This window comes from Callorhinus ursinus, unplaced genomic scaffold (genome assembly GCF_003265705.2).
Source record: "Callorhinus ursinus isolate GAN/ISIS: 27379988/994484 unplaced genomic scaffold, GSC_fseal_2.0 scaffold54, whole genome shotgun sequence".
Lineage (NCBI taxonomy): Eukaryota > Metazoa > Chordata > Mammalia > Carnivora > Otariidae > Callorhinus > Callorhinus ursinus.
The window spans coordinates 8,155,031-8,176,087 of record NW_027397116.1 but is presented as its reverse complement, the minus strand read 5'-3'; the positions used below and the strand labels follow the sequence as shown (position 1 = coordinate 8,176,087).

Here is a 21,057-nt window from a genome sequence, read left to right as displayed (position 1 = left end):
TAAGAGTAGAAATCTTTTTAACTGTCACAGAAGCTTGTGGAAAAGGGAGTTCAGAGAAGCCGTGGTCCTGAGCTTCTAATGCTGTCTAGAAAGATCATGTCAAATGGTTAGAAAATGTTCAGTTGAACTGGTTTTCCTTATCACTGACTCCTTCAGTTGCTTTTAGTTTTATCCAAAAACCAAACCATTCTCACTGATTTTTGTAACGTGCTGCTCTTCCTGGTCACAATTCAACCACGTCACCATCACTAGGACATGACCTTAGAAGGACTTGTTTTGAATAAATGTGATGGATTGCATCATCTGTATCTCTTGATGGCATCTTTCAGCTACTTAGCTAGGAATAAAGATGGAGTTCTGGGTATGGAATGTTCCTGTGTAACACTAACTTGACTATATAAAAGTAGAGTTTAGGATTTAGGGATCATCGATAAAATACCATGGTCAACTGAGCTAATTAGCCTAGACATGTGACTCAAGTTACATTATATGTTGCCTTCTTGATTCAACACTAATAGATAATCAGGTTACTTCATTTGAAGAAATACATGTTTAGGCAGAACAAATATAGTTTCTTTTAACAATTGGTTGCTGCCAAAGAGAAAGAAAAAAAAACAAATATGTGGACATGATTTCTTCCAAGTGAGTAGCTGAATAATGTAAACCTTGTGCTCATTGGTTTTAATGTTGATCCATCTTGTGAAAATTGTGCTCGTGAATGAAACAAAGGCCCAATAAACTCTTCAGTTTTCTCTTCTTCATCTTGGCTCTTCAGTCTTGCTATTGACTTCATGCTCATCATGCAGAGATCAACTAAATTCTCAGAAACAGATGGTGTTCCCTCTACCACCAACTTATCCTTCTGTAGTTCGGCAGTTGGCAAGGCCAGATGGATTAACATCCTGGAATTAAACTTTTCACCAAATTGTTATAAGTAAGCAGACGTTTTATTAATATGGACTTCTGGACATGGAACAATACCCAGAGATGATTGATTAGAAAATCTAATTAAAGGCAACAATGTGGAAGAACTGAAGCAGTGAGTTCATTCTGAAAATAAGCAACATATTTATATCCCATACTCTTTGAATAATAAAACTGAACCAAGAATATATTTTATAGTGGCTGGCCACATAACCATTGCTTGCCCATGACTTGCATTTGTCCTCAGACATCTAAAACTGACTGCAAATAAATCCAACAAAAATAATATATAACATATTAGGTCTCAGGAGCAATTTTTATTTGGAGAGAGAACATTGGGGTACCACTCAGATTCCTAACTTCCCTTAAGTTTACTGATATTCTGCCATCCAAATTCATTTAAAAAAATTAATGATTCATTTAGTATTATGAGTTTAGTGAGGTGCTCCCTACAAGAATTAGAAAGGCAATACATTGTCCCTATACATAAAAGTGTAAAACCAACACAGAGCAGAACAGAAATATACAAAGCTACAGGCTGGCTCCATCTTGGTCATTCAAGTCACACTTTAAATACTATTTTATCAGAGAGACCTTCCCTGACCACTAAATCTAACATCTCTACCCCTCCAATCACTATTACTTCAGCCTTGCTTTATTTTCTTCATAGTCCTTGTTACTACCTGATGTGCATTTGTTCACTTGAATATCTCCCTCCCCCCTCATTGCCCCCCTCCACCACCAGAATGTGTGCTTTCTAGAAACTTGGATTTGTCTGTATTGTCACTAATTGAATCTCAGCACCTCTAACAATATCTGACACGTAAGAGGCACTCATAAATATTTGTTGAATAAATAAATGAATGAGTGAATGAATACAGGGGACGTGGAGGATTCCTAATCCAGAAAGTCTGCTCTGTAATAAATAAGGTTTAAGGTATTGATGTGTCTGAAGGAAGGTCAGTCATAGAATAGGTTAATTGGAACATGGAGGCACAGAGGCAAAAGCTTGTGGTGCCCATCCAAGAACTACCAAGAGGAGAGGACACTTGTTCATCAACTCACTAACACTCTTGCTATGAAAGATAGGAAACAGGTAGGCTTTGCTTTTGCCCTTAGATCTTTCTCCAACTTCCTCCTTGCAATTTTCCCTTCCTGCTTCCCTCATTCCCTTCCTTACAGGAAACATAATAATATACTAGGCACTAGAGACTAATTTCCTGGGTTCACTCTTGACTCGGCCACTTTATAAGGTGATGTTGGGCAAGGTAATCTCTCTCTACTTCACTTTCCACAAATACAAAACAAGAATGATAATAGTCTGTAAGTATGTTTTGAATACTAAATGAAGAAATATGTGTAAATCACTCAGATTTACTCTAGCTCTAGCACATATAAGTACTCAGTACATGTTAACTATTATTGTTACTTTATCTTCTGTTGATTTCTATTTCTGACATATAGTAGGAACTCAAATATTTTATTTAATTGAATCTATTGTTTCCAAGTATCACCTTTTGCTCTAATGAATTTTCAATTTTTCTTTCCCTTTTATAAATGTATTCCATACTTACTTTGCTTCTTTTCTGTTCCAGGATGTGCCCTCTGATTCTATTATTCCAGCATTTTGTTAACAATCCTAATCTACTACATTTAGGCCCCTATTTATTTTTAATTCAATTGTATCTCTCCACCAATTTTTTTGAACTTCAGTTCATACAGGGGCAACTCTAAATCATTAACTTTGTCTAATTCTTTTCCATCTTAGATATGTTGGGTGGGCATAATTTGAAGATAGCCCCCCAAATTTACTGCTCCCCTGGTCTCCACACCTTGCATAATTCCCAGGAGTGTGAATGGGCTGGTTTTGGTAATGTTCTATGGTACAGTAGGGAGATTCTCCTGGTTCGCCTGACCTAATCACATGAACCTTTTAAAACAGAGCTTTCTCTGCCTGAGAAAGAGCTAAATCAGATTTGAAGCATGAGAAGAATTTGATGCACTATCGCTGGTTTGAAAATGGTGAGAATCATGTGGCGAAGAATGTGGGTGGCCTCTAGGAACTGAGAGGGGCCCAAGATTAGAGCCAGCAAGGAAAGTAGGGCCCCAGTTCTACAACGGCAAGGAACAAAGTCCTGCCAATAATAAGGATCTTGGAAGTAGGTTCTTCCCCCAGAGACTCCAGAAGAAAAAGCTAGCCGCCACCTGGTTTCAGCCTTGTGATTCCCTGAGCGAACCCAGGCATACTGTACCAGGCTTCTACGTACAGAACCTCAAGCTAATAAGTAGATGTTGTTTTAAGCCCCTACGTTTGTGGTAATTTGTTACACAGCAATGGGAAGCTAATATCATGTGCTTCCCTCAAGGTACTCAAAGTCTGTATTGATTATTAACAGATGCAGCCAAATCATGGTTATATACCAGAAATACTATCAGTCTAAACTGGCATCGATCCAGATTATTGAGAGAGAGGAAGCAAGCAAGCTAGTGTACTGGTCTCTCCAACAGTAAAGAAATTGACTTCAAATTCATTCTCCTGCCTTTACGTGGCAGTATACCTAAATTTCTACTTATTTCTGGGGTCTTAAACATTTAAATATGTCATACTCTACAATTTCTTAAATAGCATGATTATAATATGACCATGTGAAAAGAATACTTTAGAGTAGTAAATTATGGAATATGTCCAAAAGCTGACATTGTTTCTCCTCATAGATCACTAAAAAGGGCTTTAGATTGTTAAAAGGATATCTGATTGAACAAGATAAACTTTTCACATAGCAGTTTGTAAATTAACGGTGTATAAAGCCATTTAAGATTTCAAATTAAGCAGAGGTCTGTTTCTCCCTTCTTGGCCTGTAACTACATTTCAGCCTGTTTTAGAAGTCTCTAAGGCAGGAGGTCTTGTGAACCCACGAATAGGATGCATTTGGGGATGTGACCGTATTACTTCTGCCATTCCTGCTTCTTCACATCTTTATTACCGATGTCAAGGAATTTGAAGATTTTTCAAATGTCTGAATCCCTCTGTCATGTTTAGCCTTGGAGAGGTTGAATTTAGACACCTTTATTTTACTCTATATTTGCTGAGAAAAGCCCGCATCCCCACGGAGCCAGAAGATGGAAAAGGACAATGGAAAGTTCTTTTAGACTTTGTCTAGTGACCTAAGAGTGATTAAAAGAAGAAGGGAGGAGGAAATGAGATCACTTTCCCAGAGCTCTGTCTGCTCTCTGATATAATGCTCTCCACAGAGGCTTGTACCCTGAAGTCATTGTGCCTTCGGTGTTCTGTGTCGAGAAAGCCATGGATCTGAAGGAGTTTTTGGAATAGAGCTCTGTAGTAATATGTCAATAAATCGGACCTATAATTGAGAGCAGCATTTTTAATAGTAGGTTTGGAAAGGGAAAATAAATTACAGATTACATGGCTGCTTTGTTTTATAGGGGGAAAAAAGCAATTATGCAAGCCCTAATCCCACTGATATAAATTACTTTGTAATGACTCACAGAAACCAGACTATACCAGCCAGGGCCCAATCAAGATACAAAACCACATGGTAATTTGAACAAGATAAGTTTAATATAAAGAACTAGTAATTCTAACATAAGGTTGGAGTGCCAAGGGATTGGCTAATAAGAAATATAGAGAACCAGAAAGAATATAGGAGTAGCCTGGGTGCCTGGGTGGTTCGGTTGAGTGTCCATCTGACTCTTGATTTTAGCTCAGGTCATGATATCTGGGTTGTGGGATCGAGCCCTGCTTGTCCCTCTCCCTCTGCTCCTCCTCTCTCTCTCAAATAAATAAAGTCTTAAAAACAAAACCAAAAAAAATAGGAGTAGTGAAAGAAGAAGCAGTCACCAGCCCTGGTGCTGATACAGAGCATCCGGTGTGCTAGGACTGGTGGAGGTCATGACTCTGGTTCGCTGAGTGGGAGAGAGAGCGCTCTGGTGCTGCACCAGCAGAGCTTGCTAGAAATCTACCCTGTCTGGTGCTGGGAAAAGCTCTTCACAGGACATGTCTCTCTGGAGCCACTTGGCTGCACAGCTGCTCAGGGGGGTTCTCCTGGGGGAAGCGGCCAGCTGAGGGGGCTATGCCTGGCTGCGTGCAATGCAAGTCATGCACGGGAGAAGCTACATTGCAGGAGCTGGGTCACAGGAGCCTGGTGCTGGAGAGGCCAAGCCACGCTGGAGAAGCAGCACAGCAGGCTGCAGCCTGCCCCGTTGAACACTCTAGAACCAAGAGGGAAGGCCCTTCATCCTGATGTCTCTCTAGTGCCCTCTACTGACAACTCCCAACATCATGCCAGTTGACAAAGGGAAAATGTTTGAAGGACCCGGATCCATATTCACAGAGCTGAGAGGCAATGAATTGATATCATCCTTGAATGCAACCCCTGTACTTGGCATAGTGTCTTTTATCTGTAAAGGAATTCTCCCTGATACTTGTACTACACTGACTACTTGGGAATTTCTGTCTCTATCATCTGTTCCAATCATTTGAGAATGTTTACATTTTTATGGTCAATAGATAAAACTTTTGTATTTATAAAATGTTGGTAAATCTACCCAGCTCTTCACATTCCTGTCTCTTTACACAGAAATACTTCTCCCTCATCTCCTTGTTGAAATTGTCCCTGAGTGAGCCTTTGTCTTTACCATTCTGAGCTTTCTTCTCCTGGCTAAATATAACCAACCCTTCTGGTGCTAGACAAAGTAGGACAGACAGTATGATATTGTTCTTGTCCTGACTGATTTGCTGGAGTGATCGTGAGTTTCAGAAATGAGACTCTGCTCTCTTCAATTTTCTTTGCCTACAAAGGTGGCAATGGATTGAGATAGTTTTACACAGAGCTTCAGTGGAGCTGAGGACTTCAGATATGTTCACTTTGGAAGATACAGATCATAGTTTTAAAAAACTGTCACATTTATTGTATTTTGGAAAATACAATATGTGAAAATATATTTCATTAATGAAAATGTTTTGCATGGATAGGTCTTTGTTATCTTCATTGTTAAATCCTTGGAGACCTTTATTTTATTCATTGAATAGTTTATCCCCTGTGTTTCATCCACAGAGACTTTGGAGACCATTTGATTATAACTTGAACTTGATGGCACTTTTCTATGCTACCAAACATTCATCCATTCATCAGTTACTCATTCATACATTGATTAATTTATCATATAAATGTATATTGAGCATATAAGTTTTCCATGAGTGGTTGTAGGGAGAAAGGTGGTTACAAACATGCATGGCAGATTTTCCCATATATACAGCACTTAAAATCAGCCAGTACAATTGTTATAATACAGAGGAGACTATGATGGATTTTTTAAGAAATTCACAATGGCAAACCAAAGAAGAGACAGACAAATTCTATAAGAACCAACTAACTAAAACTGGTGTTTTAGGATCAAAATCATTGAGAATATGAAGATCACAGTAGACTTGGTAACTCCATATGGAAGAAAGCTCATCATGGTTACTATTGGTTTTCTAGCTCCTGGTCATGATAGACTCCCTTTATGTATTTCATGGTTGCCTACAGGGACTAATGCATTAATGAGTAACTAATTAACCATGCGGAGTTGTAAAAAATGAGAAGAGTTGGTTTGTTCGAATTCTGCCACAGATACTTACGAACTTAGAAAAATCTCTTGTATTCAGGGATTCCCCAAAACCACCCTTGGGCTCAGTGATTTGCTAGAAGGACTCACAGAACTCAGCAAAGCTGTTATACTCAATGATTACCATTATTACAGCAAAAGGATACAGATTAAAGTTAGCCACAGAAAAGGAACATAGGTCAGGGTCCAAGAGACAGCAGGTGTAAGCTTCTCGATGTCCTCTCCTAGTGTAATCAGCACTTCTTTTTCCCAGGAATAATGTGTGACAATACTCAATTTAAGGAAACCAAGGAAGCTCACCTGAGTCTAGGAGGCCAAGGTCTTTCCTGGGGGGTTAATCTCACAAACACGGCTGACCCCCTATGTGGCTGAAGTTAGTGTTCAGCCCCTTCAGAGGTAACTTGGTAGTACATGGGCCAAATGCTCCACCATAAACCACATTGTTAGCATGGATTCTGTCATGACCCAAAGCCCCCAGATACACAAAGACAGGCTTATCAGGAAAGATGTTCCAAGGACTTGTACGTTACCTCTCAGGAGTCTGACAAGGCCCCAAAATTTATTTGAGATGTGCAGAGTATAGACAATCCTTAGTTAATCCTTCATTGTCCATCATTTGACCTCTGTCTGTGCCTAGTTATCTTCACCTATAAAACTAAGGTAAAGGCAAGATGAACAAAGATAATCCTAGCTCTAAAATGCTACACTGATTTAAATTTCTAGTTAAGCAGCACAGAAGTAAGTTAGCTTTAAAGACCATACTAATTCAACAAACAGTTTAAAAAGCACCAGCCTACAAAGCAAGGACAATTTTTGGATATTTCTGACAGTTAGGCAATAGTTATCTTTATCTTTGCATTCAGCTGGTAAACACAGTGTTCTTCAAGCCATTCTTCCTTCTGGCCTTTCCACCTTGCCTAGAATCCCCACCCAAATCTCTGGAAAACGAATTCCTCTCAAGAGACTTTGAAGATTAGTTCAGGCTAATTGCTGTTGGATAAGTAGTGTTCAGCAGCTGTTTAAAAATTTGTTTAAAAGGGAGATGGGTTTATTTTGCAGCAAGAAGAATTTAGGTTCAATTTAAGGACAATTTGCTAACTGATAACATGAAGAACTAAAATGTTATCAAGGTTTACGGAGTCTCCTTGCCTAGAAAAGAAACAGAAAGTGTATTCCTTTATTTTTCTGGATAATTTGAGTTTAGATCTGAACTCACTAAGATGCTGTTTTTTTGTTGTAATACTCCTAAACTCACGAGATAAGCCACCACCAAAATAAACTCAGCAGATTAGGCTGTGAAGGAGGACTAGGATGTTTACTAGTAGACAGAACATTTTTATGTCACATCTCAGTTACTAAGTTTCAGGTTGAAGGTGGGTTAATTTTAGAATATTGTGCTGAGATTATTTGGGATGAAAAATGCTAGGACATAGTTGTTTTGAGCTGGTATTTTGGCCCTCTGCAGAAGTAGGCTTCTGCTCACAGGAAGCCCAAAAGAATTTGAAAGCCATCACTGCCAGGCCCTTAGAGAAAGATTTTCTACTCAAAGAGCAAGGCATTCAGTACCTAGTTGAGCAGCTAGATTTGACTCAGCATTGGGCAAGGCCAATTAGCATCTACTACCTGCCATCTGCTTCCAGCTGATTGGTACTTCCTTCATTGGCTTTATAGAATGGCATCTTTACAGTAATGATGGTGTAGGAGGCCATCATAGGAAGTCATTACTCCTGGAGTAGACTGGGAGAGTGTATCATTAAACATCACCATGGAAAGTGAGATGTGATGGCCAGTTTGTGTAATTCCAGAACAATCCCATTAAGTTAAGAGCTCATTTATTACGAAAATGAGAGAAAGAGAATGACACGGAATCTAACCAGGGAAGAATTGCTCTTAGTCTAAGTAAAATTAGCATTAAAACTCACTAAAACTAAAGTTCAGGACCCAAATCAGTACGGATCATCAAAGATATATAGAGTAAGAAATGGTAAATGTATCTTAATATGAGCTAGTTGAAAGATTGTGAGAAGTTGACCACTGCTACCGACTGAATGTTTGTGTTCCCCCCAAAATCCGTACGTTGAAACTTAATCCCCAGTGTGATGGTATTTGGAGGTGGGACCTTTGGGGGATTAATACCCTGATAAAAGGGATCCCAGAGAGCTCCTTCATTCTTTCAGCCACGTGAGGACACAACAAGAAGACAAGCTGTCTGTGAACCAGGATGAAGGCCTTCATCAGACACTGAATTTGCCAGTGCCTTGTTCATCGACTGCCCAGCCTCCAGAACCATGAAAAAGAAATGTTTGTTGTTTAAACCACCCAGTATATGGTATTTTTGTTATAGCAGTCCAAAAGGACTTAGCACGCTACCTAAGTGGTCAAATGAAATAAATACAGTGGGCTGACGTTCGGAAAGGTTACCCGGGTTACCCTTAGCTATGTGTATCCGTAGTGCACCCAGAAGCCTGTTAGAGATGCAAAATCAGGCCTGATTGTACACCTACAGGACAGAGTCTGCGTTTTCACAGGATCCCTGGGTGACTCGTACCCATTCGTTTGAGATGTGCTACTTGCCAGTCAGGCCAGTTGCCCGTTTTTATAAATTGAATTTTATGCGTCAAGCTTTTCCAGTTACATATTGTCTACAGCTGCTTTTGCAGGACAATGGCAGAGATGAGTACTTATGACAGAGACTGTATCTTCCACAAAGCCTAAAATATTTACTATCCAGCCCTTTGCAGAAAGGACTTGTTTCCTATATTTGTTGAGATAAGGAAACTGCCCTTTATTATTTGCAATAACATAGGCTTTTAGGTGTATGCTTTTTGTGCCTTTTTCCTTTCAATTTTCCTAATAATCATTTTTGCAAATAAAAGTAAACAGTTTGTTCAAGATGCCATACCTAATTAGTGGGGGAACCAGTCCTCAAATCCAGGTCTGTCTGAACTCCAAGGACCATGATCTTTTCACCGTGCACCCTGACTTGCCTTCTAGGAAGGTGGGACTCAGTGCTGTGCGGTTAATTAGCCTTGGAAAAGAGAACTAAATGTTGCCCAGACTCAGACATGATAGAATTGTTGCAAAAAGTCAATTTCCTAACCTGTACTGAGAAATCTCCCTGCCATGCAGATGAATAGATGGCAAGTATACTTGAGAAACCACATCAAGAACAGAAAGACACTTGGTGAGTTTCTAGAATCAGAGCTCAATTGGTCTCTGCAGAAATAGACTTACCCTGGGCCTCTGCAGTGGCCAGGGCCCCACTTTTCCAGTTTTACTGAAGATTAGAGCCTGTTTCACCCCTAAAAGTTCCCTATTTTCATATTCCAGTGACATATTTTAATATCAACTTTGTGTTTAAGAGACGGTCCCCAATTGTGAGAAGAGTCATACTTATTCATCATATTAGAAATAGGCTAGTCTCTTATGGTCCCTGCCTTTCAGAAATTAACAATGCAATCAGTTGAAAATAAGAAAGAGGGTTGAAACTAAGAGCTACTTCTTTGAAAAGATAAACAAAAATTGGAGTAGAAGGATGACTAGTAAGGAGACTGAATCAGTAATCAAAAAATCTAACAAACAAAAATCCAGAACCAGTTGGTTCCACTGGTGAATTCTACCAAACATTCAAAAATTTAATACCTGTTCTTCTCAAACTCTTCCAGAAAATTGAAGAGGAGGGTACACTGTCATACTTACCTTACAAGACCAGGATTACCCTGGATTACTCTGATACTAAAACCAGACAAAGATACCACACACACACACACACACACACACACACACACACACACACAAAGACACAAAGATGGGAGAGGGGAGAAGAGGAGGAAGAGTGAGGGAGAGAAGAAGAAGAAGGGAGGGAGGGAGGGAAGGAAGGAAGGAAGGAAGGAAGGAAGGAAGGAAGGAAGGAAGGAGAAAATTACAGGCCAATATTCCTGATAAACATAGATTCAAAAATCCTCCACAAAATATTAGCCAACCAAATTCAACAATACATTAAAAGGATCCCATACCATGATCAAGTAGGATTTATTCCTGGGATGCAAGGATGGTTCACCATCTGCAAATTAATCAATATGATATGCCATATTAACAAAATGAAAGATAAAAATCATGATCATCTGAATAAATGCAGCAAAAACATTTGACAAAATGTGACAGCCATTTATGATTAAAAAAAAAGAAAAAACTCCCAACAAAGTAGGTAGTGAGGGAACATACCTTAGCATAATAAAGGCCATGTATAATATATCATGCTCAATGGTGAAAAGCTGAAAACTTTTCTTCTAAGATTAGGAACAAGAAAAGGATGCCCACTCTCACCATTTTTATTCAACATTGTATTGGAAGTCCTAGCCATAGAAGTTAGACAAGGACAAAAAAATAAGAGGTATCCAAATTAGAAAGGAAGAAGTAAAACTGTCACTATTTGCAGATGACTTGATCTATATATAGAAAACCATAAACCAGAAAACTGTTAGAGCTAATAAATGAAGTCAGTAAAGCTGCAGCATACAAAATAAATAATGAAAAAACGTTGCATTTCTATACACTAATAACAAACTATCAGAAAGAGAATTCAAGAAAAAAAAGACCATTTACAATTGCCTCAAAAAGAATAAAATACCTTGAAATAAATTTAACCAAGGAGGTGAAAGACCTGTATATTGAAAACTATCAAACACTGCTAAAAGAAATTGAAAAAGACACAAATAAATAGAAAGATATCTGGTGCTCATGGATTAAAAGAATTAATATTGTTAAAATGGTTATACTACCCAAATCAGTTTACAGATTCAGTGCATTCCCTAATGGCATTTTTCACAGAAGTAGAACAAACAATTCTAAAATTTCTATGGAACTACAAAAACCCCAAATAGCCTAAGCAATCTTGAGAAGAACAAAACCAGAGGTATCATGATCCGATTTCAAACTGTGCTACAAAGCTATAGTAATTAAAACAGTTTGGTATGGGCATAAAAACAGACATATATATCAGTGGAACAGAATGGAGAGCCCAGAAATGAACCCATGCATATATGTTCAAATAATTTGCGACAAAGTAGGCAAGAATATACAATGGAGAAAGGACAGTCTCTTCAATAAATGGTGTTAAGAAAACTGGAATGAAACTGGAGCACTATCTTATACCATATACAAAAATTAATTCAAAATGGATTAAAGACTTGAATGTAAGACCTGAAACCATAAAATTCCTAGAAGAAAACATAGGCAGTAACTCCTTGACATCTGTCTTAGGCGATGCTTTTTGGATTTGACTCCAAAGGGCAACACATTTGACTCCAGGGGCAACACAAGCAAAAATAGGTAAATGGGACGACCTCAAACCAAAGCTTCTGCACAGTAAAGAAAACTGTCAACAAAATGATAAGACAACCTCCCGAATGGGATAAGATATTAGCAAATCATGTATGCGATAAGGGGTAATGTCCAAAATATGTAAAGAACTCAGACAACTCAATAACCAAAACCAAAACAAAATAAACCCAAAACAAAATAATCTGAATAAAAAACAGGGAGAGAATGTTTATAGATATTTTTCCAAAGACACATGGAAAGATACTTGACATCATTAATCATCAGGGAAATGCATGTCAAAACCACAATGAAATATCACCTTGCACCTGTCAAAATGGCTATTAAAACTACTAGAAATAACAAGTATTGGTGAGGATGTGGACAAAAGGAAACACTTATACACTATTGGTACAAGTATAAATTGGTGAAACCACTGTGGAAAATTATATGTAGTTTGTACTAAATTAAAAATAGAACTATCTGCAGTTCTACTTCTGGGTGTCTAAAGAAAACGAAAACACTAATTTCAAAAGATGTATGCACCGCTATGTTCATTGCAGTTTATATACTATTCAGCCATAAAAAAGAATAAAATCTTGCTATTTGCACCAATATGGATGGTCTTTAGGGTATTATACTAATGTATCAAGTCAGACAGAAAGACAAATGCTGTATCCTTTCACTTATAAGTAGAATCCAAAAAACAAAGCAAACAAGTGAACAAAACAAAACAAAAAAAAAACCCAGACTCATAGATCCAGAGAGAACAAAGTGGTGGTTGTCAGAGCAAAGGGGTTTGGAGGGTGAAGAGGAGCAGTGGGCCAAATGGGCAAAGGAGATCAAGAGGTACAAACTTCAGGTTATAAGTAAATCAGGGGGATGTAATGTAGAGCATGGAGAATGCCGTCAATAATATTGTATTAACTTTGTATGACGACAGATAGGAACCGGACTTACTGCGGTGATCAGTTCGTAATGTATACAAATGTCAAATCACTATGCTGTCCACCTGAAACTAATATAATCCTGTATGCCAATTACATTTCAATAATAAAGAAGAAAAAATAAGAAAAAGTGGTGTTTAAAATGAAAAGCAGTGAACACTACCTATAAAACTAGAGCATGAGTCGGCCTGGTTAACTAGGAGTACGTGCATGGCTAAAAAATACATTGTCTTAACACTTTGGTCCCGGTATCTTTTCTCCATGGTTGTTTATTCTCCAGCTCTCTTTGCGTGGCCTCATTACCTCATTTAATCTAAATACACTAACCTTCCATGTCTAGAAGTACTACTCATCATTTTCCCTTTTCTTTCTTCTCTGTCTTCTTTTAAGAAATTCAAGTTAAGTGTGAGACAATGGATTTAAAGTAGCTTGAGAATTTCAAGAAGGTTCCCTTTCTCTGCATCCTCGCCAACACCTGTTGTATCCTGTGTTGATTTTAGCATTCTGACTGGTGCGAGGTGGTATCTCATTGTAGTTTTCGTTTGTATTTCCCTGATGAGGAGCGATGTCGAGCATCTTTCCACATGTCTGTTGGCCATCTGCATGTCTTCTTTGGAAAAAATATCTATTCATGTCTTCTGTCCATTGCATTATAGAGTAAATTATGCAAAAATAATTCAACTATTTAGGTCATCTTATTTTTTAGAGTATAAGGTAGTAAATGCCGTAGACCATATTTTATACTTTTTGAAATCTCCTGAAGGGCCCTGCATGCAGTGTCACGCATGTAGGCACTTTCCCTTCTCCAAATCCTGAACTTCAAATAGTAGCCCTCCCAACTGCAGCAGTCAATTGGTATTGCTCTTGTTTTCTTGCTCTGAATGCAACTCTCAGCTTCCTACCAAGACTACAAGCCCCTCAAAGCTAAGTATTTTACTAGTGTTGTTTGAGTCTCCCTCTTTAATACTTGTTGGGCCTCAAAATTCAATACTTGATTTTTGATCAAGAGGGTAAGATCATATGTGACTCTTTTTCTGGCCCCTAACAGAGTGCCCTTTTTATAATAAACACTAAAGAAACATGTTGTATGATCCCTTTGCAAAAGAAATTTAATAATAAAAGTATAGTCCAACAAAAGTCAGAAATATCTGAGAGTTCACTATAGGTGCACTAAAAGAAATGTGACCTTTGTAAAGAAAATGGCCTGCTCTTTGGAGGCCATGTCAGATCAGATCTACCACCTCATCAGCATGTATGAATATGTATTGTTCGTTAGCCACCAACATACAGGAAAACAAAGAAAGAAGGGAAAGGAGCTGGGAGAAAGAAGAGGGAAGGAAGGAAGGGAGGGAGGAAGGGAGGGAGGGAGGGAGGGAGGGAGGGAGGGAATAATGGAGTTTTATTCCAAACAATGTTAACATTAAGTGGGGGTTCATGACTTCTTCCAGACACCAACTGTTTTGAGCTCTGAGCAGCCAGATGGTAGCCTGATCTTAAGGTTGGAATAAAAAATTGATGGGCTTTGATTTCCATGCACCTTTTAATCTGAGAGTCAGTAGAAGACTTTGCAGGAGATCTCACTGTGAAGAAAGGATCTGGGTAGGAAAAAACAAACCAGAAAAGTCTGTTCTTCCTGACATGAGCAGTACCAGCAGGTCTATTGCTCTAAATATTTGGCAGCCACCACAAATGACAGTCAGATCCTCATGTTTATCATTGGAGACATTTGCTAACAGACCATTTATGGCAAGAACTTGTATAGTGTGAAACTAAATAGACATATCCTCTGCCTTCGAAAAATTACTCTAGGACATTTTTTTAATTACATTCAAGAGGTATTTATTGTCTACTATGCCGGGCACTGTTCTACAAGCTGGGGATATAGTTAAAATGAAAGTAAACCCAAATTCCGGATGTCACAGAGCTTACATTTTAGTGGGAGAGAGACCATAAAGAAGAAGTAAAATGTACAGTGGGTGAGAGCTGCTCAATAGTAAGAGGTAAAGGGGAAGGGCTAGAATGGGAACGTAGGGGGTTCAGGGAAGTTCAGCCTGACAATATGGATGCCCAGAGCCTACCGTCTAAGACCTTCCTATGGAGATGACTGATTCCCGAATGGCGCTGAGCTTCTCTGGTCCACAAATAGGACAACAGAGAAAGTAAGAACAGCTAGGAATGGAGGGCAGCACACCAGACATCAGCACTGCGTGTTCGTGACAGCCGGGGTGTTAGCCAGAGGAGCAAATGTCTGTGTCGGGCAGGCACTTAATTAGGATGGTGTCATAGAGGAAGTGAGCTTGGAGGAGCTCCTTGAAGAAGAGAAGGCTAATGTAATCTGACCACATTGTAGAGTTTCTCTGGAATAATAATTGTCTCGGGACAAACAGAATGCTCTTTCCATGGAATACATTAGCTGAAACTCTTCAAAAGGCAGCAAAGTAAGGGCACCCTCACTCTCCCTGCCCCTCTCACTCCCTCCATGCAGCCCCACTCGGGGAAACTAAGCAGAACTCCTTCAGCCAGTCCAGGCTTCCTGGAGGGGACGGGCAGAAGTAAGGTGCAAATACCAGAGCCCTAAGCCAGAGGCTAATAAATAATACTAGCAACTTGTTATGCCAGGTCCTCTCCATTTTCATTCTGCAAAGCCAGAAGGGACCACAAAGATTTCCACCCTTTTACAGCAAAATATGATCTCCATTCTAAGCTGGTACTAGCTGGGGGCCACTCCTGTTCCCTACTGCTGTGAGGCACATATGGCTGTGTGGCCAGGACCCCACAAATCATCCGGTAAGTTCATTTTTATTAGTAGCTTCTGCTTAATTAAGGAATGCACCATGCTCCATCAATCAGCTTCTGTGCATTCGAGTCATCCCCAGTCACTCCACCACTAATAGATGTAGGTCTGCTGTAGGAAAAAGAAAAGGTCTGGGGCATCCTGGCTCAGAAAGCCAGGAGGGTAACGTCTGACAGCTGGAGCAGTTCCTTTAAACAGGAGACCGTGACTACAGAGGCAGATCGTGGGTGACACTTTGAGTGTCTTTACCCTTCATCTGTGTGAACTTCGATACGTTGGACCAGACGCCTGTTAGATATACAATGCTTGAACATATTTATATTAGATCCTCCATTGTATGCAGCAGAGTGAACTATAGTTTTCATTATTTAGAAAATGTTTTTTAATTCAAAGTATGTGGGATCCCATGAGGCAAAGTAGACGGACAAGAATGGGATTGGTATGTATTTTTTCACACTTTGCCCCTATGTAGATGCCTTCTTCAAGATAAGACACTAAGTCAAAACCATTTTATAGCATCTTTTGACTGAGTTGGTTTCCAGCAGCTTCCCAAGTACAGTCCATCTTCATTATTCACAGATTCTTTATCTGTGAATTTGCCTACTGCTAAAATCTATTTGTAACCCCCAAATCAGCTCTCTCACCCTCATTTGTGGACATGCTTGGAGTGGTGAAAAATTTGGGTCGCTCAGCGCTCACCTTCCCAGCTGAGGCAGAGCTGACTGGAGGGGGTGGTGTGGTGGGAGGAGGCCCCACCCTGGGGCCAGTTTGCCCAGGGTGTTTGAAGTCCAGCTCTGGTACTTGTCACTGCACCACCTCCATCTAGTACCTAACACTTCAGAACTTCCTTTTCCCTTTCGTAAAATAAAACAGAATCTGTCAGAATGAGTTGTTTTTAGGATTTAAGATTATAAATTATGTGAGGTATGTATGTATATGTACATATTTCTGCTAGGAGCAGTGGTTCAGTATTTGCTCATTCAGAGTTTGTGATGCCCTTATGGAACATAACTACCATAAACAATGAGAATTGACTGGAATATATTCCCCCCGGGTAAAAAAGATATGCAAACGTTTTCTTTTTATTTACAAAAAAAGAAGCCATATTGATAGGGAAATATTTATTGAAAATAATTTTATAAGAAAACAATGTAATTTAAAAATTGGCAAAAAAGTATATGAACAGACACTGCCCCAAAGAAGATACAATGATGGCAAGTGAAAATAATAAAGCTAGCAGATGAAAATATGCTCAACATCATTTGTCATTAGATAAATGCAAATTAAAACCACAGTGGGATACTGCTACACACCTCTTAGAAGTATTAGAACCATAAAGAGTGACAATACCAAATGCTGACAAGAATCAAGATCAACAGGAACTCATTCATTGCTGCTGGGAATGCAAAATTTCTTTTTTTGTGTGTATGGTCCAACAATCCCGTTCCCAAGTGTATTGAATTTATTTCCAAGTAAGTATCTTTACCCAAGTGAGTGGAAAACATGTTTACACCAAAACCTGTATGTGAATGTGAATGCTTACTGTATAGTTTTATTCATAATGATCAAAATCTGAAAATAACCAAGATGTCCTTCAACAAGTGAATGGACGGCATATCCATATGATGGAATACTACTCAGCAGTAAAAAAGATGTGTTAACTGATTCATGCAACAACATGGAAGAATCTTGAATGTGTTTTGCTGAGGGAAAGAAGGCAAAATCAAAATGCTACAGACTGTGTAATTAGGTGTAATTAGTTCTATTTATATGACATTAGGGAAAAGGGAAAATTGTAGTGATGGGAGCAGATCAGTGGTTGCTGGGGAAAGGGGGAAGAAGAGAGAGTAAATATGAAGCAGCCACACAGGGGATCTTTAGGGTGATGGAACTTTTGTATTCTCTTTACTGTGTTGGTGGATACATAACTCTGAATTTGTTAAACCCACAGAACAGTGTGTAACAAAGAGTAAGCCTTCCTGTGTGCAAGCTAAAAAAAAAAAATCAACCCAAATGTTGACGATCCCAGGATAGAATGAAGATTGTACCTATTTTAGTTTAAGAGTATGGCACAGTGAAAGTGTTAGCAGGGAAAGGAGCCAATGTAATTAACTTTGGAAAAATAGTGTTTTGACTGGACACTGTAAAGATAAAGGGGAAAAAACAATAAAAAAGGTACTCTGGTTCGTATTTTTTTTTTCTCATAGGTGTATGCATTATCAGTTCTGGAATTAATCTACATGTATACTCGAGCTGAAAAAATCAGTAAATAAATTGGAGATAATGGGAGCCAGCTTTCTCAGTGTTCGAGAAACAAGTTATAAATAAGCAGGCGGAAGGGAGGAGAGGTTAGAATAACGCCTGTGTGGTGACTTAGAGTTGGAGATACAAGTATGATTTATGTTAACATAAATACAAATAGATAAATACAGCAATAGAGATATGTATTTATACCTGGATCATTTTAGCCCCATCTCCTGAGACAGCCTAGAAGCAATGATATGTTGGTAGCCACAAGCACATCCAGTGCCCAGATCTTGGTTTTCAAACATCATTCTCAAACACCAGAAACCTGGTGTCCTTGGAGAAATAGCTGATTCTAGGCTTGAGCCAAAGCAGTACAGGATGGCTTTAGAGCATCTTGTAGGGTTGTAGTATTCTAGTGACAAGAGTAAGGGAGGGATGGAAAAAACGGTGGGGAGACCATGCCAAAAGAATGTAGAACTCAACCTGAAAGAATCCCTAGGTGCCAAAACTAGAACGATTGGAGGAACGAAGTAATGATAGTATTGGAATATAATCCAAAGAATAATACATACACCTGAGTGCATGCTGATATAAATACATAAATGGGGAAAAACAAACAAATCTTTATTACAGAAGAATCTGGAATAATACAGGTAGATATTTCCCCCTCTATGAGATGAAGCTTAATTCCCTTCCCCTGTGTCAGCCGGACTTAGTGACTCACTGCCAAAGAGTGGACTCTGCAAAGAGAAGCACAGTAGCTTGATAGTGGAGAAGCCTGGCAGATATGCCCCACCATAACCAAATAATCAAGATTAACATCACCTGTGATAAATTATAGTGTTCCCATGTACTCCCTGATACCATGTGTACTTTACCTCTCTGTTATTCTTCCCCCCAAACTCATAAGCCCATTATAAAATAAAGGGCATTCTGTAAAGCTTCTGACCAGCAAGCACCCTTCTAAAGCGTCAAAGGGATGAAACAGAAAGAAGGACTAAGAAACGATCACAGATTAGAGGAGACAACAGAGACGTAACAAATCAATGCAATGCAGGATCCTGAATTGGATCTTGGCATAGAAAAAGGACATTAGTGGAAAAACGTGAATTCCGAATAGTCTGTAGCTTAGCAGTGGTATATCAGTGTTAACGTCTTAGTTTTCGCAAATGTAGCGCAATTATGTAAAACGTTACATTAGATGAAGCTGGGCGATCCGGGAACTTTCTGCACTATCTTGGTGACTGTTCCGAAATTCTAAAAAGTGTTCCAAAATAAAAAATTAAAACAAATGAATACATATGTATATGTATAAGTTAACAAATTGTTTAAGATATTATTACAAATAATTTATTTTTCCAAACACAACAGAGAAATGGTATTTTAATGCCATGGGGGGCTAGAGGAGGGGGAAAAGGCTCAATACTGTTCCCTCTAATCTACAAATTCTATTGCTTGTTCTCCGCTTTAGATTTTATAGAGGAAGGAGAGAAGCAAGCGTAAAGGAAGCTGAAGAATAGAGGAGAACAAGAAGAAATGACAAATGAGACTAAATACAATTAAAACTTTCAGAACTGTAAAAGCCACAGGTAACTAATTCTTCCCAACCGCCTGAGTATCAATATGGTTCAGAAAAATAGAAATAATGAAGGTCAGCAAAACCAAGGATGGTTCAGAAGCTGTCTGGAAACTAGCTCTGGAGCTCTAAATTCAATAGCCCTGCTTTAGCTGTCTTTGACCTGCCTCCCAATTCTGTTTACACACGGAATAATTACTGTACTTCTCTCCTGGAGCACGAGATACTTTAGATCACAATGGCTGCTTTTGTTTTGATTTGCTACTATTTAATTACAAACCATCATGTTTAGATCTTTTCAGGGCAGAGCAATGCAGTGATAACACCACTTGTAGAAACAGCAAAAAATGTGATGGAAAATCTGCATTAAAAATGACAAAGGTATGTCCAGGGTTCAATTTTGGCTTCCATACATGTGGCAGCAGCACCAATGACAGCAAGGCCACTTAGTCCAATCTTCATCCATGCTGAGTGGCGCTAAGCCCTCTTCAAGGAATAGCAAGACTAAAAGCCTGTTAGGAAGACTGTTTTGTGAAGTCCAATACACAGTTCACTTGAGAGGAAAATCAAATTCTCTCTCAGTCCTTGAGCGGTGAAAAGGTGGCACACTAACCCCCTGCATTCTTTCAATAATGAGAAAAGTAAATCTAAGTAATACCTTCCAATGAATGAGGCTATATCGTCAAAACTACATAGGTCAACATTTCTCCCTGTTGCTTTTTCACAGTCATTTTATCCCCTATGCATTTTATTATGATGATGGTTATTAAAGATCTCATGCGCTCTGTGGAAAGTGTGAAAAATAGCATTCAAACATTGTGTATGTATTTTTATAATATAAATAAGAGTGTCATATTATTTTACATATATTATTATATACATTCATTATTACAGTAAATACATGAAGGAAGTTTTAGACCGGCAGGGTATATCTCAGGCCATTTCCCCTCATTTATTCAGACAGAGATTTTCTCCCTCAGGGACTGTATTAAGTTTTGTGACTTTTGGGGGAGAATATATAGGTGGCATGATGTAGCCTTAAGCTTCCTCCACTTGCCACTCTTTGTGAATTGAGTTGGATTATGTCATTTCCTCTGATGCCCTATAATGCAGCCTTAAGAATAATGACCCTGCAGTGTGGCTCTGCTGAAAATAGCTTTTCCAGTGCCAGAAAAAGATGATTCATACTTGGCATAGGAGCCATTTCTGGAAACTGCCAGAACAAAGGACAGAGGTAATTCACTAAGGGACTCCATCGTCATCTAACTCAATTTGAATGGTACATTTAATGATAGTACATCACAAAATACAGCCATTTCCATTGATATATTTACATATGTACATATGTACGTATGTCATGTACCCATCTGTTTTGTATGTATGGACTTACACTGCAGATGTTTATGCATACACATATGTATGTATTTATTTATTTTTTTTTTAATTTTGTTTATTTATTTGAGAGAGAGAGAGCATGAGAGGGAAGAGGGTCAGAGGGAGAAGCAGACTCCCCGCTGAGCAGGGAGCCCGATGCGGGACTCGATCCCGGGACTCCAGGATCATGACCTGAGCCGAAGGCAGTCGCTTAACCAACTGAGCCACCCAGGCGCCCTATGTATGTA

At 38.9% G+C, this 21,057-nt stretch overlaps 1 protein-coding gene across 6 annotated transcripts in view; it reads left to right on the top strand.

The window, feature by feature from the left end:
- SPATA17 (spermatogenesis associated 17) overlaps window positions 1-20,228 on the top strand; it is a 215,146-nt gene extending 194,918 nt beyond the window's left edge. For 3 of the 6 annotated variants that reach the window (XM_073884110.1, XM_073884113.1, XM_025892282.2), the window contains one exon: window positions 19,331-20,228. In XM_073884110.1, coding sequence (XP_073740211.1) covers window positions 19,331-19,362 — 32 coding nt within the window. In that variant the 3' untranslated portion in view covers window positions 19,363-20,228. Of the gene's footprint in view, window positions 1-8,729; window positions 9,285-19,330 lie in introns of those variants that run through there. The other 3 variants (XR_012375661.1, XR_003212173.2, XM_073884112.1) reach the window with 2 other exon arrangements.
- Window positions 20,229-21,057: the final 829 nt, after the last annotated feature.